The sequence below is a fragment of the Podarcis pityusensis genome (assembly GCF_964106645.2).
Source record: "Podarcis pityusensis genome assembly, chromosome: 3".
NCBI classification, from domain to species: Eukaryota; Metazoa; Chordata; class Lepidosauria; order Squamata; family Lacertidae; genus Podarcis; species Podarcis pityusensis.
Window position 1 is genome coordinate 66,445,775 of NC_138026.1, and position 16,357 is coordinate 66,462,131.

The 16,357-nt window shown below is 40.3% G+C and overlaps 1 protein-coding gene across 3 annotated transcripts in view; it reads left to right on the forward strand.

Annotated features, from left to right (window-relative positions):
* Positions 1 to 15,007, forward strand: part of AKAP12 (A-kinase anchoring protein 12) — a 62,658-nt gene extending 47,651 nt beyond the window's left edge. For 2 of the 3 annotated variants that reach the window (XM_080998322.1, XM_080998324.1), the window contains 2 exons: positions 1,834 to 8,932; positions 11,122 to 15,007. In XM_080998322.1, coding sequence (XP_080854448.1) covers positions 1,834 to 8,924 — 7,091 coding nt within the window. In that variant the 3' untranslated portion in view covers positions 8,925 to 8,932; positions 11,122 to 15,007. The remainder of the gene's footprint in view (positions 1 to 1,833; positions 8,933 to 11,121) is intronic. The other variant, XM_080998323.1, reaches the window with a different exon arrangement.
* Positions 15,008 to 16,357: the final 1,350 nt, after the last annotated feature.

Genomic DNA, 16,357 nt, shown 5'->3' on the forward strand with positions numbered 1-16,357 from the left:
TGGAAGGTACTGCATTGCAGATAATGACTATAAAATGTTGTGCTCTCTGAAAGTATGCATACATCTCTTGAGGAATTATTCTGGGGGTGGCTGGAGATGGAAGCCATCTGTATGGAAGGGCAAGTTGCCATTGATTATTGCTTTATTATGGTTTGATCATGGTCAGGAAATGTGCTTAATGTAATGCAAATCAGATCAGATGTGATTTAGTTGTTAGAGGGTATGGAGCATTTTTAATAGAGGGGTACTTTTAAAAGATTTCCTTACAGTAAAAGCAGAGAGACAGATTTGTTTTTTCTTTATTTTGCTATATACCGTAATTAACATGTCAGAAAATACTCCTGCTTCTTAACCCAGCAGATGCCCAGGAAGGAGATTCAGGACAGACAAAACTATGGTTGTTCACATAATTCATTTATTTACCTGTGGAATTCGCTCCCTCTAGTGATACACCAGATAACTTCATTTTGGGAGTTTTTGTTGACAACTTGGTACATACCTATTTACCTAGGCATTTGTGCTGTCTTGAGATCAAGTGTTGGGCTTATTTCTGCTGCACAGTGTATTTTTCATCATCATAATTTTATTTGTATGCTGCCTTTCCATAGTTAAAACCATGCTCAAGGTGGCTTACCACATAAAAAGATTTATATAATTACAAACAAAGCAAAAGTAAAACACATCAAAAAGTGCACAACCAAACTGAACAATTTCAACATAAATCATAATATCTAAAAATAAAGATGCAAAAATTAACAGCAATAATAGCAACAAACAAACAAATCCCTAAACAGTACCTCAGCAGCCTCCTGGAGTCAGTCATTCAGGGCCCCTCCCTCCTAGGCCAGGTGGAAAAAAGGCTTGCAAGGCATGGAGCAGGTCTTCCAGGAATCACAACCAAAATTTATTGTTTTATAAAATTGATAAACTGCTTGATTGTGAGAAACCTCAGTGTGGTTTACAAAAATATAAAACAAAAAAAGCCTCTTAACTAATGAAAATAGACTATGGTCTCGGCTGCTGGCTTGACTCAGATACTATTAAAAAAATTAACTCCTTAAATTTTGGAAGTAGAATGTCAGGTTGGGAACATGGTGTGGCTGCCTTTACATTATCAAAATTATGAAAGCAAATTATTTGTTTTCCGATGTCCACAATTTATTTAAATTTCTTTTGATGCCCTAGGTTTTTCCAGTATAAAGCTTCCAACCAAAATTTGAAGTGACTTTATTTCACTTCATTATCTCTCTATATAATTATGTTTTGTTAATTTTATGCATAGATACCCTTAAAATAATGGAATCTATTTTTATCATGCATTTTAAAAGACATACAGTCGTACCTTGGTTCTCGAATGGAATCCATTCTGGAAGTCCATTTGACTTCTGAAAATGTACAAAAACCAAGGCGTAGCTTCTGATTGGCTGCAGGAGCTTCTTGCACTCAATCAGAAGCCGCAGAAGCAGCATTGGACATTTCTGCTACAAAAAAGTTTGCAAACCGGAACACTCACTTCTGGGTTTGCAGCGTTCGGGAGCCAAAACTTTCGAGTCAAAAGGCGTTTGGCAACCAAGGTACGACTGTATATAATGTCCACAATCTTGTACAAAATTGAATATGTTTAAGCTCATTAATTTTAATGCGTTTGACTTTTAATAAAAGTGCATTGTATTCCTATATGGGTTTACTTGGAACTAAGTCCCATAGCCTTACGCCCAAGTAAGTGTGCCTAGGATTAGAGGAATAGTGATTATTTCTACTTTTTATGCAATTTAAATAGAATTGTGATAACAGAATGCCTAATTATTTATTGCTTTTAAATGTCTCTTACAGTTGGACAAAGAGAAACTGCAAATGTGATTCTAAAAGAAGAGCCAGCTGAAAATATGGAGACTAAGCCAGCAGAATCACCTGATAAATCTAACATAGATGTGGAGCAGAAAGATGCAGAAGATGCTGATCAGCAATTGCCATCAGAAGAAGAAAAAGTGGAAGAGCAGGCAGAACCTAGTGAATCTCCATCAGCGAATGATGTTGGATTTAAAAAAGTTTTTAAGTTCGTTGGATTCAAATTTACCGTCAGAAAGGAAAAGACTGAAAAAGCAGAACCTGTTCAGTTGCTGAATGTGAAAGCAGATGAGACAGAAGTGCTATCGGAAGGAGCTGGAGATTGTAAAGAAATCAGGCTAGATACAGTGGAGGAGGAAACACAAAGTGAGGTGCCCTACCCTGTAGAAAAGACTGAGCAAGAAACTCAGACTGAGCAGACAAAAGAAGAAATTTCTCCTGAAAAGGTAACGGAAGGTCCTGTTGAAGCAGGAAGCAAGGAGACAGAGATTAAAAGTGATGGTAGCAAGTCTCCAGAGTCTCCAACAAGTCCATTAACTAATGAAACGGCATCACCCCTAAGAAAGTTCTTTACCCAGGGTTGGGCTGGGTTTAGGAAAAGGACAAGTTTCAGGAAACCTAAAGAAGAAGAACAGCAAGCCACTGAGAGAGAAATGCAGGAGCAAGAAAAAGGAGTGATAAAAGAGGAAGCCACTCCCACTGAAGAATCAGAAAAAGAAAAACCCATACCAGAAAAAGAGAAGGCAGAAGTGTCTATAGAAGCCAGTGATGCTATAGTAGAAAGAGAAGAAACAAAAATGATAGATGTCTCAACAGAAACACATAAGGAGGAAGCTGTTGCTGCCTTTGAACAGCCATCACCACAAATGTCTGCTGAAAGTGTAGACATAGAACCCAGTAAAAGCTTGAATAAAATCGACTTGGAGGAAAACTTGGAACCTGCACAAAAATGTCAAATGGCCCTGGAGCAGAGCCCTCTTGCATCATCTGAGAAAAAATCTGAACTAGCAGCTCCTTTGGCAACTGAAGTATTTGAAGAAAAAACAGATCAGTCTGCACCAACTTCTCCAGTGCCTATAGAAACGCCTGAGGAGCATTTTGAAATAGTTGAAGCCATATCTGAACCAAAGGCTCCTCTGGCAACGGAAAATTTTGATGACAGACCCACAGAGATATGCACTGATGTTAGCACTACTGTGGAGAAGGAAGAACCAAAACCAACTGAAAAATCAAAACTTGTTCTTGAACAGTTCGTTGACACTGATGCTGAGATTAAAGGACAAGCCACTGATGAACAGCTAAAAGTCAAAGAAAGCTTAGTTGAACTAGTAAATGAGCCACTCAAGCAAACTGAACCAAGCAGTGGAGATTCAGCAACAATCAAACCTCTAGAAGTCATTACAAATGAAGTTGAATTACTTTCATCTCAAGAAAGAGCCAAGATACAAGGCAGCCCCCTAAAAAAGCTTTTTACAAGTTCAAGCTTAAAGAAGTTGTCAGCAAAGAAACATAAAGGAAAAAGAGAAGAAGCTAAGCTAGGGGAAGCAGCAGAACAAGCACAGCAGTTGTCTGATTCTGCAGAAAGTCCAGAAGACCCAAGAGCAGAAAGCTCTGCTTCTTCCCCTGAAGAAACAACAGAATCTGTAGGAAAAGTTACAGATGCAGCACAGACCACTGAAACGGAAGATGGTTCTACTTCAGATATGGAGAGGAAAAGAGACATTGTTACACCTTGGGCATCATTTAAAAAAATGGTGACTCCTAAGAAACGGGTCAGGAGGCTTTCTGAAAGTGATAAGGAAGAAGAACTTGAGAAGGCAAAGACTGCTACTCTATCTTCAACTGAAAGTGCACCTTGTGAAGAGCAGGATGATATAAAAGAAAATGTTGAGGAACAGAAATTAGAAAAAAGCATAGATGAGCCCAAGAGAAAGGTTGATACTTCTGTATCATGGGAAGCCTTAATTTGTGTAGGTTCATCTAAGAAAAGAACCAGAAAATCATCAACTTCTGATGAAGAGGTAGGACAAAGACTTGCTCAAGAAGGACAGAAAATAGATGAAAATGGGCCCAATAAAGAAACAGCACCAAGCATGACCATTACTAGCTCACAAGAAAGTGATCAAGGACAAGGAGGTTTTTCACCAGAACAAGCTGGAAGCCCATCTGAAGGTGAGGGAGTTTCAACATGGGAGTCCTTTAAAAGACTAGTAACCCCAAGAAGAAAATCTAAAACAAAAATGGAAGAGAGAAATGAAGAATCTTCCACAGCTCCAAGTTTAGAACATTATACTTCAGATGGAGAGTCTGGAAAAGAAGAATCATGGGTTTCATTTAAAAAACTAATGCCTGGTCGTAGGAAGAAGAAGTCAGATGGAATACCAGAACATGCTCCTGTTCAGGAAGCTGGAGAAGAAATGACTGAAATCCATGAGGACGACTCTGATGTTCCAGCCGTTGTTCCTTTATCAGAGTATGATGCTGCTGAACAAGAGAAGTTTGAAGCTCAAAAGGCAAAACAAGATGATTTAACTAAGAAAACTTCAGACCAGTCAGAAAGTACTTTGATTATTGAGCAGTCCAATGAAGGACTAGTTCATGCAGTTACTGTCACAATGGTAGAAGGAGAGAGAGCAGTTACAAGTATTGAAGAAAGATCACCATCTTGGATATCGGCTGCTGTGACAGAGTCCATTGAACATGCAAAGGAAGATGAAGAGAAACATATTGATCAGATCTCTGAAACTGGAATTGTGGAAGAAATTGTGGTGGTTACTAAAGTCATGCCAGAAATTCAAAAGGAGTTTAGCGGTGACACTCTAACCTCAGAAGCAATCACAGCTAGAGAAGAAACTTCAGGTGTTGAAGAAACAGCTGAAGTATCCTGTGCTGAAGAGACAACGGAAATGGTTTCAGCAGTTTCAAGGCTAACTGAGTCCCCTGATACAACAGAAATAGTAACACCTGTGCAGGAGGTAGAGGAAAGCCAGCAAAACCTAGAAGAACTAAATAAACAAACACAGGAAATTCTGCAAGAAGTTGCTGAAAGAGTTAAATTGTCCAGCGAAGCACAGGAAGCAATTCTGCCTGAGAAAATAGAGAAAACAGGGCAAGAAACTACTATCATATTTCAAGAGGCAGAACCACCTTCAAAGGAAGAACCAGAGAAGACAGATATCCAAGTTAGTGAAAGTAGTCAAAGTCAAGATGAAGCTAAAGAAAGTAGTTCAAAGGAAGCGTTGGAGAAGCGTAATGACATTTGTGTAGAGGTGAAGGAGAGCTCGAAAGAAAGTGTTAGCTTGGATAAGACTGATGAGAGTCATGATTCAAAGATTGAACAAGGAATTGTTCAAGAAATCATTGAAAAACAGACTGCTGAAGAGGAAGGATTTGTCATTATCACAGTAACCCCTGAAGAAGGGCCAGAAGTAAATGTTGGTGACTTGGTAAAGGAAGCCAAAACAAATTTAAAAGATGCAGTTGAAGGTGGGATTACAGATACTGGTCGAGCAGTTGATGAATTGGCAAAAATATCCCATGAAGAGAAGCCTCAGTTCTCCCAGAAACTCGAACAAGTGGTGAACACCATACCTGACTTGGAAGCTAAATTAGTAACTGCTGCAGATGAGGTAAAAGCCCCTGTGCAAAAAGAAATAAAAGAAGCTGAGCCTCCCTGTGCTGAAGTTTTTGTGCTTGAGGCACCCATCCAGAGCAAGATAACTGAAGTTCCAGTGCAGAATGCAGTAACTGAAGTCAGTGACCTAGGTATGGCCAAACATGCCACACTTGGCTTACTACCAGGAAGCACAGAGAATGTTGTAGTTGAGGCCTGCATCCAGAACAAAGATACAGAGGTTTCTGTGGTAACTGAGACCCATGTACAGAAGGTGGAACCCAAGGGCCAACTGCAGAAACCAGAAACCAATATTTCTATGGTAAATGAGAAACTTGAACCTCTCCATGCTGAGACTGTAGAAGAAGACTTGCCCACAAGAAAGGTGGAAGTGGAGGTCCACAAGCAGAATGCAGAGACTGAGACCCATAAGCAGAGTGTAGAAACAGATGGCCATGTCAAAGAGGTGGAAATGAAGTTCCTCGAAGAGAGGGTAGAAGCAGAGAAGGCAGAATTAAAAGAGGACTTGGAGCTTCCCACAAAGGCAGAAGCAGTGTCCCCCTCAGAAAAAGAAGTGGAGGAACATATAAAAGAGACAGAAGCACAGATCTCTACAGAAAAGGCACATGCAAAGTTGGAGACAGATGCCTGCACAGAGAAAGTAGATGTGAAGGCAGATGTAGAAAAGGTGGAAGTTGAGATTTCCAAAACACAGATGGAAGTGCAGACCTCCACAGACAAGGGGGAATCAGAGGCTCCCTCAGAGATTATGAAAGTGGAGGACCCTATAGAAAAGACAAAAGCTGCAGCAGAAGAATCAAATGCATCTGTTTGTGTGGAGGCCATCACAGTGAAGCCAGATGTGAAGGTGCAAGCAGAGGTGCCTGCAGAGAAGGCAGGAACAGTGGCCTCATCAGATCAGCCAGATGAAAAGCTAGATATGGAAACTCCTTCAGAGAAGGTGGATATAGAGTCTGCTGTAGAGATTGCCAAGGAAAAGAGTCAAGTGAAGGTTCCTGCAAAGAAGTTGGGTGCAGAGGACTCTGCAAAGAAGGCAAAAGTGGCATCTGTAGAAAAAGCAGAAGGTGATATTATTCTTAAAGAGAAAACAGAAGCCCCCATAGAGAAGGCAGCCATCAAGGCTGGTGTGGAGGTCTTTGCAGAGAAGGAGGATGCAAAAGTGGAAGTGAAATCTCCTTCTGAGAAAGTGCATAAGGAGGTCTTTTCAGAACAGTCAGAAGAAATTGTGGAAGCAGAAACCACTGCCACCAAACAGCCAGAGGTAAAAGAGATCCTGAAGAATGTGGAGAATGAGGTCAGTTTCAACTCTGAGGTTGAAGATACTTCAGATTCCCTAGCAACATCCGTTGAGATAATTTATGATAAAGCCTCTGTAATTAGTGACAAGACTGAAGCTCCTGGGCAGAGAGAAATGCAAGATGTTTCCCTTTCCTTAGAATTAAAATGTTTTGATGCAGTTGTTACTGAGGAGCTTTCAAAGAACGAAGTAAAAGATGACTCTCCCCTAGTAAAAACATCAACAGAGCAAGCTGTAGCTGAGAGATCTGTGGAAAGGGGACTAGTTGAAGTCTCCACATCTGATCAAAATGCAGTGGATGTCATCCAGAAGGATGTAGCAGATGCCAGCCATACCTTGAAACTGGAAGGCACAGAAGGAATTGCGGTTGACGTTCCAAAAAGTAAAGAACACACACTTGTAACTGCAACTGAAGGATCTGTGCAGAATGAAAAGGAAGATGCACTTACTTTGGGATCAAAACACACTGAGGCTGAGTTAACAGAGGACAGCACTGTGAAAAGTGAGGCAACTGTGGATTTGGTGAAAAAAGAGGTTGAAAACAGAGAGCTAACAACTGAAGCGAAATTCACAGGAATTGTAGCAACTGAAGCCGTAAAGACCAAAGTTGGAGACACCCTCATCTTGGACTCTGGTGCTTTATCAGATGTCATCTCAGAAAAGAAAGGAGAGAGTTCTGTCACAGAAGGCAGTGAAGCAGGTATAAATGGCGTTTGTGTACAGAGTGAAGTGTGTCCTCGTAAATTGCCCCTGGAAACAGTCCTTCCACTTCCACAATCTGCCACAGTTTCAGATAGCTCTGAGAGAAGGCAAGCATTGTCGGAGAAGGTGCTAGTAACAGAAACAGAAAAATCAACAGGGAAAATTGAACTTGCTGATGCTGATGCACTTTGTGCAGCTCCAGTGCAGCAAGAAATGTTCACTGAGCAGCAGGAGGTTATCACCACTGACATTCCTGAAGTACAAAGTTATGGAGTTCATAAATCCTCTGTAACAGTAACAGCTGCAACAGCCGAAGAACAAGTTGTTGCAGAGAATGCCACAGTTACGGAAACATTAACTGAAAACCTGCAGTCTCTCCTAGAGGAGCCAAAAGAAACCACGTTCAAAACAGTTCAGCAGGTGAGCTTTGTTCAGCCAGGACTTGGGGCTCTAGGTCCTGATAAGGATACAGTGTCATGGTCTGGGAAAGCAAATTCAGTGGTAGAGGAGGCAGTTTTAGCAGCAGTAACATGCACCAAAGATGATTTGATCCAGAAGTCTGTATTGGATTCCAGCCCAGAAATGAAGCTTCAGAGATTAGAATCAAGTCAAGAAGGTGGAAAAAAGACACCTCCAGAAAGAAGCCCCTCTTTAACTCATATAGAATTTCAAAAAGATGTGGTTCAATCAGTGACTATAGAGTCACAGAGTACAAAAATTGTGCTGAAAATCATCCAGAATGCTGTTGATACATTGGAGGAAACAGAAGAGTTGCCATCTGTGTCAAAGCAACAGAGTGAGCCATTTCTAAAGGGTGTAAATAAATCTGAAATTCAGGAAAGTTTGCAGACTGGTCAGATTCTTCCTGTAAAAGGCAAAGGAGAGAAAGATCTAGAGATCCAGCCATCAACTATAATTTTAACTCAATCTGCAGAGAATCAAGAGGCCTTCAAAGTGGCAGAAGAAATGCCTTTTGCTTCTGATAAATCTGAAGACGCTAAAGTGAAACTGATGTTGCAGCCAGATGAACGATCAGGTGCTGTGACAACACTAGCACAAGACCCTCAATCTCTGAATGAAATTGTGAAAGAAATTAAGCAAGAGACAGATTTCCAGAAAGAAAATGGTGAACCAAAGCTGCATTCTGCAGGGGATACAGCCACTCCAACAGAGATTCAGAGACCAGCAGTAGAAGATACTGCCTCAGGAGATCTACCCAAAGAGTCACTTGAAGTGGCCCAACCAAGGCTGACGGATGTAGAAGCTGGGCAGACTGTTCAGATCCAACAGCAGTTTATAGAACAACAAACACCTATGAAAAACAAAGATGACCAGAGCCAATCAACAGGATTCGTGGAGACATACACAGAGAAAGATGTAAATAATCAAGACTACACCATCAGTGAGAGTCCACAGCTAAGCTTAGAGCTCATTGAATCCTGAGGTTTAATGTAAGTACTATTTAAATTCAGAATAATTAACTATTTTCAGTGGCTTTTTAAGCTAGATAATTGAGCTAGATAACTTGCTATCAGAACTACAAATTATGGTCATATATTTCATTGTCAAATGGCTTAGAACAGGTTTTCAGTTTCTTATTTGAGAGACTGTACTTAGTATTTTTTTAGAAATATCTCTAAGCCGTCTTTTGCATTCAATTGAACTTCAGAATTTAACTTTGTTCCAGCAGTTAACAAGTTTCCCTAATATGCAGGCAAATATGGGACAAAGTTTGACTCCTTGTGCATATGCTTGCCTTCACATGGCCTGGTTAGCGCCTAATGGCACGATGGGAGCTGGGCTGGGAAAGGTGCAAAACAACTGGTTTTCTAAATGTGCACCAGCATGCTGGCTTGCTTGTACTAACCCATTCTTTTTGCCTAGAACTATGTGTGAACTGAGCCTGTGAAGATCCATTATTTTGCCATCACTTTCAAAGGATGTTATTTAAAAGAACAGTGAAACCTAGAGGAGGAGGCCTTCACACAACTTAAAGCCATATACAGCTGTGGCTAAATAGGAAATGTTCATTTCTGTAATTATAACAGATGGCTTTATGGCATTGTCCTAGTCTGTTGTCCCCCTGAATGATGCAGCAGGTTAACAGGATATATTCAGAGCCCCAAGTTTACTCAGGTTTGTAGAAGCAACTTGAGTCTCTTACCCCTTTATTAAGGTGGTCTGAAACTCTTCTTACCATAAGGTTCCTGTGAGGCTTAACTGTACAGTTTTAATCGCTACCCAAACTTTTTTAAAATACACTTTTCCCTCTCCCTAGGATACATCCAGTGACCAACACCATGTAGTTGCTCCACTCACAATGCTGTTTTAGCTGCCCCCACCTTAAATCTTATCTGCTGTGGCTGGGCCTGTATTTGCTGTTGTGTGTGCTTGCCTCTCCTCTGCCATCCCACATATTGCCTTATATGCAGGTGGGAGCTGAGTCAGCATCTTCAGGCTGTTCTTGCAGCCAAACCACGTCCTCTCTGGCACAATAATCAGATCCAGTGAGATAGCAGCCAAGGCTGTTCCTGGCTACCTCCCAATAGGTTTCTTAATGTAAAAAGAGGAGTCAACCGCATATTCCTCAGCTGTCCTTAGAGCATACCTATCACAAGCAAACTATCGGACAAATCAAAACACCAGTTAAAGCTAATCACTGCTTGCCTGCTTCTTTTGCTTACCGACTACTGCAGGGAAGATGAACCTGTGGTTGTCCAGATGTTATTGGAGTTCAGTTCCTTCAGTTTCAGCCAGCATGGTGAAATACCAAGTAAGGGTTGTAGTCCAACATCTGGATGGTCACAGGTTCCCCACCTTTGCACCACTGCATTCTCCCTTCTGGCAAGGGAAGGTTAACAATTCAGCCTTATACAGGCTTCCTCAAACTCGGCCCTCCAGATGTTTTTGGCCTACAACTCCCATGATCCCTAGCTAGCAGGACCAGTGGTCAGGGATGATGGGAATTGTAGTCTCAAAACATCTGGAGGGCAGAGGTTGAGGAAGCCCGGCCTTATAGCTGGGTGCTGGAGGCAGGAATAAATTACAGCGGTACCTTGGGTTAAGTACTTAATTCATTCCGGAGGTCCATTCTTAACCTGAAACTGTTCTTAACCTGAAGCACCACTTTAGCTAATGGGGCCTCCTGCTGCTGCCGCGCCACTGGAGCACGATTTCTGTTCTCATCCTGAAGCAACGTTCTTAACCCAAGGTACTATTTCTGGGTTAGCGGAGTCTGTAACCTAAAGCGTCTGTAACCTGAAGTGTATGTAACCCAAGGTACCATTGTACGCTGCTTATATCATGAGATTTTGCTAACTTTTCCAAGCTGAAAAACACACCGTTAGCCCCTTTTTAAGGCTACCTTAGGTTGGTGAACAGTTAGTCTGTCCTGCCTTTAAGGGCTTATGACTGAGTCATCTCCAGCCTGGGCAGTTTCCCACATAGTGCCACTGTTGCCAGCCACTGCATAGCAGCATCATGCTTAACTACTGACTGCTTCCATTGATGTGGCATCTAGATTTGGTTCATGATGTGCATAGAAAAAATTCCATTATAATATGATGGTACTGCCATCACTCTGGATAAAAGGCTCGGGCTGCAAGATTTTGTTGATTTTTCTTTACTTCTGTTTCCACAGTTCTGGAAAAGTTGTGTCTTTATATTTGGAGGGACCAGTTCCTGAAGCAGCAGCAGAAGACAATGGATTCTGTTTAATTGGGTTGAAGGTCACTGATTTGGAACAGAGAACAGATGTCTGATGTCATTCTGAGAAATATACCTGACAATCCTGAGATACCATCAGGAGCTTGAACCGTCGTCTTTTACTATTGATTGTCAACACTTGCTCTTCACGATATTCTTTTATATTTTTTTGCTGATGAGTTGGAGTGGGGGGCAGAAAGTGTTAACTTTTGCTGAAATGACGTCCATACCTTAACCTGGGAAGGAAGTTGGCATCTTTTAAGCTACCCATTTTATCAGTGCTTCCAAAACTGGATTGTAATTCTTTGTGTATTTATGTGTATATCTTCAAGCAAAATCCGATTTTAATGTATATTTCCTCCTCTTTATATGTGGAAAGAAAAAGACAAAGAAAGAAAGAAAGAGAACGAAAGAAAATGATCTCACTTGTCTCACCCAGTAAAGAAACAAAATCTGTGACCAATAGGGAAGAATTGTGAGTGAGCTACAGTTGGCCACAGATAGATCAGAATACATTTGCATTGGCTTTCCATGGTGTAGAATGGTGTGAGAACCATGTTCAATGTTGTATTGGGTCTTGATTTGGTACAAGTCATACTCAAAAGGCATAGTTTTGCTTTGGAAAAGTTGTGTTACTGGTTTACTAAACAGGACTTTATTTTCCACCACCTTTTATAAGCATGGCACTATGGCTTTGTGTGTTGAAAATATGTCAGTTACATTCAAATGGAGAGTTAGGCGTCCTTAAAAAGAAAGATTTCAGTGTACTTAAGCCTTCCTAAGTCTGCATTGACTTTCACATTTATCTGAGTACAGTTTAATTCTAAGGGAAAGTGGAAAGTCTTTAGAAGCCAGACAAATAGATAGCCCCATCAATGTTTCTTCAGCCTTCCCTTAGTCCATTTAAGAAACTGTCATACCATCATAACTTTAGGCAAATGCTGAACTGGTTTGAAGCTATCAAGAAAAATAAAGATGGTTCAATTTTTAGTGTAGCATTTAATGCTCTCCTGTTTTTGGAACATCCATGTCATGAAGTAAGACAATTTATTTTCAAAAAGTTTTTGATGAGTAAAGGATTATGTTTGCTCTATATGTGTGTCCCCTCAGTAGGAAAGTATATTTCATTATGCTCGCGTACATTTAGAAAACTCTGAAAAGTGAATTTAAATTTCTGAAAAGTGATTTAAACAAAACTTTGGCTTATACTGAGCTTTGTGCTCTTAATTAATAATTTTAAAAGCCCCACAATTTAGGAAACGTTGAGCAGGAGTCACTCTTCTGTTTCGTTAATGGAGAATTGCAGAGTTTAGTACTGGTCAGTATAGGTTGTGCATAAAACTGGGCAGGCTTGAAATGCTAAATAATTGAAAGATAATTAAAATATTCAAAGCATCTAGTGTTTGATCTTCTAGACACCAAACATGCCTAGAAGGTCAAGATATATTGCACTTTGTAGCCTTCGTACCTGTCTCAGCTGTGTCTTGCATAGCTCAGCAGCCTCATTGTCCTACATGTATAGTAATTTATTTGAAAATTATCTAAGTGAGCCAAATAAGACCTTTGGGGAGCTGCACAATGAGTAAAGAAAGAAAAATGTCACTGGTCTAATAGTACCATCTAGTGGTTGCTGTATGCATAATGTAGGCTAACAATACTGCCTTTCTTCAAATAGAATATGGAAAGTTGTGAGTTTTTTAAAATTCATCTAACTTACCTGGAACAGCTCTGCTAATAAAATGCAAAATAATAATATGCAATGTTCTCAGTGTATTGGCAAAATTTGCAATTCTGCGATGAAGTAGCCGATTTATGAAAATTAAAAATGGAACAATGCTTTTTATAAACCCTCTTAAAAGGTATAAAGACAACAGGGTTTCTTTGAACACCAGAAAAGTGAAACACTAATACATCAGTTTGTTGCAAAATATAACTGAAATAATTTTAAATAGCTAGGTGGATAAGGAAGGTGAGTGGCCATTCTTTAAGCATGTACGGTATCTACAGCCGTTCTTTCAGTTTCAATTACTACCTTCGCTGACGAAGATCCACTGGTGTCACAGTGCAAGAAATAATAACATCATTTTGGTATAATCATTGAACCCTTTTGGATTACAGAGTTGCCAAACTGGCAGCCTGGATAATTGTTTAGCTTTCAAATTAGCCCATGAGTTGGGCCAGGAAGTACTGAATAGTAAATTGCGGTGGGTGGGTTCCCCCATCTCTTTACTGGCAGCTATTTGAGCAGTGCTGCCAGAACAGATGGCAGCTGCTTGCTAGTAAGCCTCTTCCATCTCTGTCTCTTGATTGCAGCTAGTACACACGGTGTAACAGTGGCAAGGTATTCTTTCCCAACCCACCTCCCTAGGCCCATCAACTGAAGACTCTCCATGTATCTGCTAACTTTTCTCCAAAATGATGGCCTCCCCCCCCCCCCCATCACACCACTTTTGTGAGCAGTTTGCTTGTTCAGTTTGGATCAAGTTTGGGATAAATGTGTCTTACATTTGTAAGACAGGGTAGGAGAGAATAATCAAAACCAGTAACCCTTTCACTCCTAGTGGGTGCTAGTCCATGAGGCCTCTTTACTAATCAAAACAGTGAGCTGGTGAATAGCACCACAGCAATCTGTCTCCCTGAAAAGTAGGTGGTGTATGTATCTACACAAGTTAGCATGTGCCTCCTTCTGGACTTAGTGTGATAAGATACGAACTTCTTGATATGAATGAATTTGTAAGAAAGTTTAGTTTATTCAGTGCAAAATGGAAACTTTAAAAAGTATTGGTTAAAGCTCAATGGCCTCCAAGAAGAAAAAAAAGAAATACAGGTAGGCGCTTGTTTGTGGATCAGTTAGATGTATTCCATGTGTGTGTCTACAATGTGTACAAATGTGTAAAACATTCAGTAACATGGTGTGTTCCAAAATCATTTGGGGGAATCTTTGGTTCTCTCCCACCTTAGTGGCGGCTTCCCCAGTTAGAGTATGAATTAGAAAGTTTGTTCTGATTGCCAAATGCTATTTTGATCACTTTCATTGTGTGCTTTACAGCAAGTCTGTCAAAGTCATTGTCCCTGAACTTCATGTGGCCTACCAGTTATGGGTTTAGTAGATGCTTGATGAACCTTTCATAGCCGAAGGGGACCTTGAAAGAAGTTTATCTCACACCCGGCAGGCCACAAAACATGGCCTGTGAATTTCACAGCCCTGTTTTACAGTGCTAAGCAAATGGAAAACCCGCTGTGAAATGTAACGTGTGTATGGAAAGCCATATTGCAGTAGCTGCAACAAGCTAAATAATAATAATAAAACAATGGCATGGCCTATGTTATCCTGGTTCTAATCTTTATAGCTCTGAGGCTGTTAATAAATATGTAAAGTTATCTAAACATTTAAATAAAACCTAGTAATCACAATGTAAATTACCTGGCTAGAAGTTGGGGAACAAGTGCTTAGTTCTTGCTTGGGTTTTTTTTAAAAAAAATACTGATCTAGGGCCTTTCTAAGCAATGCAAAGAACACAAATCACATTACCAATATTTCTGCTTTTAACTGACCCGTCTCCAAAAACCAAAAGCACCAATAGATTTTTTCCCCATGGTGCAGGGAGCATGTCTCCATACACAGATACTGCTTTGTTACAGTGTATTGCTTTGGCCTCAGAAATACTCAAGACGAGGCTGCAAACTTTTAGCTTGTGCCACAACTCCAAGCTTTTGCAGTTTCTTCTTAATCCAATGTATTGGATTAACCGATACTTTGATTTTATATGTTGTTTTTAAGGTAGATTTTCATGGACTAAATAAAATACAAACACAATTCATGCTCACTGTGTCCTTTGTCATTCTTATAACTGCTGTTCTTTGTAGTCTCTTTGTCATCACACTGATGGGATTTGTACCTGGGAAGAGCAACTTTGAGAACTTCTAGCCAGGGAACTAGCATTCATCTTTTCCTGAAAGCTGAGGGGCCCATGAAATAACACCATTACTCCACTGATCCCCAAAAAATGGTGGAATGCACCAACTGGGTAAGGAAAAATCAGGCTTTGGCTTGTGACAAGGACCACTTGCAGAAGCCTTTTCAGGTGCACATAAAGCTGTGGGATTCCCTACTGCTTAAATGCCAAATTGCAGCCTGGGCATCTCGGAAATACCAAAACCTTTTGGTTTAAGACTAAATTGTGGTTGTGGGATTTTAGTATAGCTTGCTTTTTGCAATCCTGAAATTCTCAGTGGAACATGCTTTTATGTACATATATTTAGGGTCAGGTGACTATCTGCATTTTTATTACATAGAAAGAATTCATGATATTGTTGCAAATAACCATGAAATAACCCTTGCTAAATATACACTGGCAGCAAGTGTTGAAGCAATCCACCATATGATCCACACTAATGCAGCTACAGTAAGATTCTGTGCAGTTGTTTCATTTATGAAAATTGCTACCAATGGAGCATGTTCAGCAATTCTGAAGACTTGCAGAAGAGCATCTGGTGTGTTTGCGCTAATTGTGCAATGGTGTAGCAGTTGTAACCCATCCATATTTCTGGACAGTGCAGCAGCTTAGGTTCTTAGAATGTGAACATCTAGAAATGGAAATATTTCTGTTTTGCATTAGTATTGTCTTTATAATATCTGTCCCAATAACATTTGCACTCTATGCAGTTTAGTTCCTCCCCTTTAATCCACTGTCATTCAAATAGCTTGTCATTCCTAAAGGATTTTGGAGAGCCAAGTCCTTACTGCCTACTAGTACAAAGCAAATATTAAATGAGATTAGATTAATGCAGAATAAACGAAGAATTGGATTTGGCATGCCCATGATCCTGCCGTTATGCATGCAGACATCTTTTGCAATAGAAACAGTGTGGTGGGGTATCGCATAACAAACCCTGCTATTTCAACTCAATAGACTTGACAAGAGAAGCTCGGTACAATCTCTGCAAGCTTTATGAACATGTCAAAAGGGCAATTACATTACAATTAGAATAATATCACCGAACCAAAAGGTAAACGTACACTGACCCAATCCAGCTAAAATGGTGATTTAGGGTTGAATTTAGAGAAAAATTGAGAATGTGGTCAGTCCCTGATCCCAATCCACCACCCCCCAAAAGTGTCTCCTCTTAAGTAGCCCATTTGATTTTTAGATCTCACCACCTCCACAAGC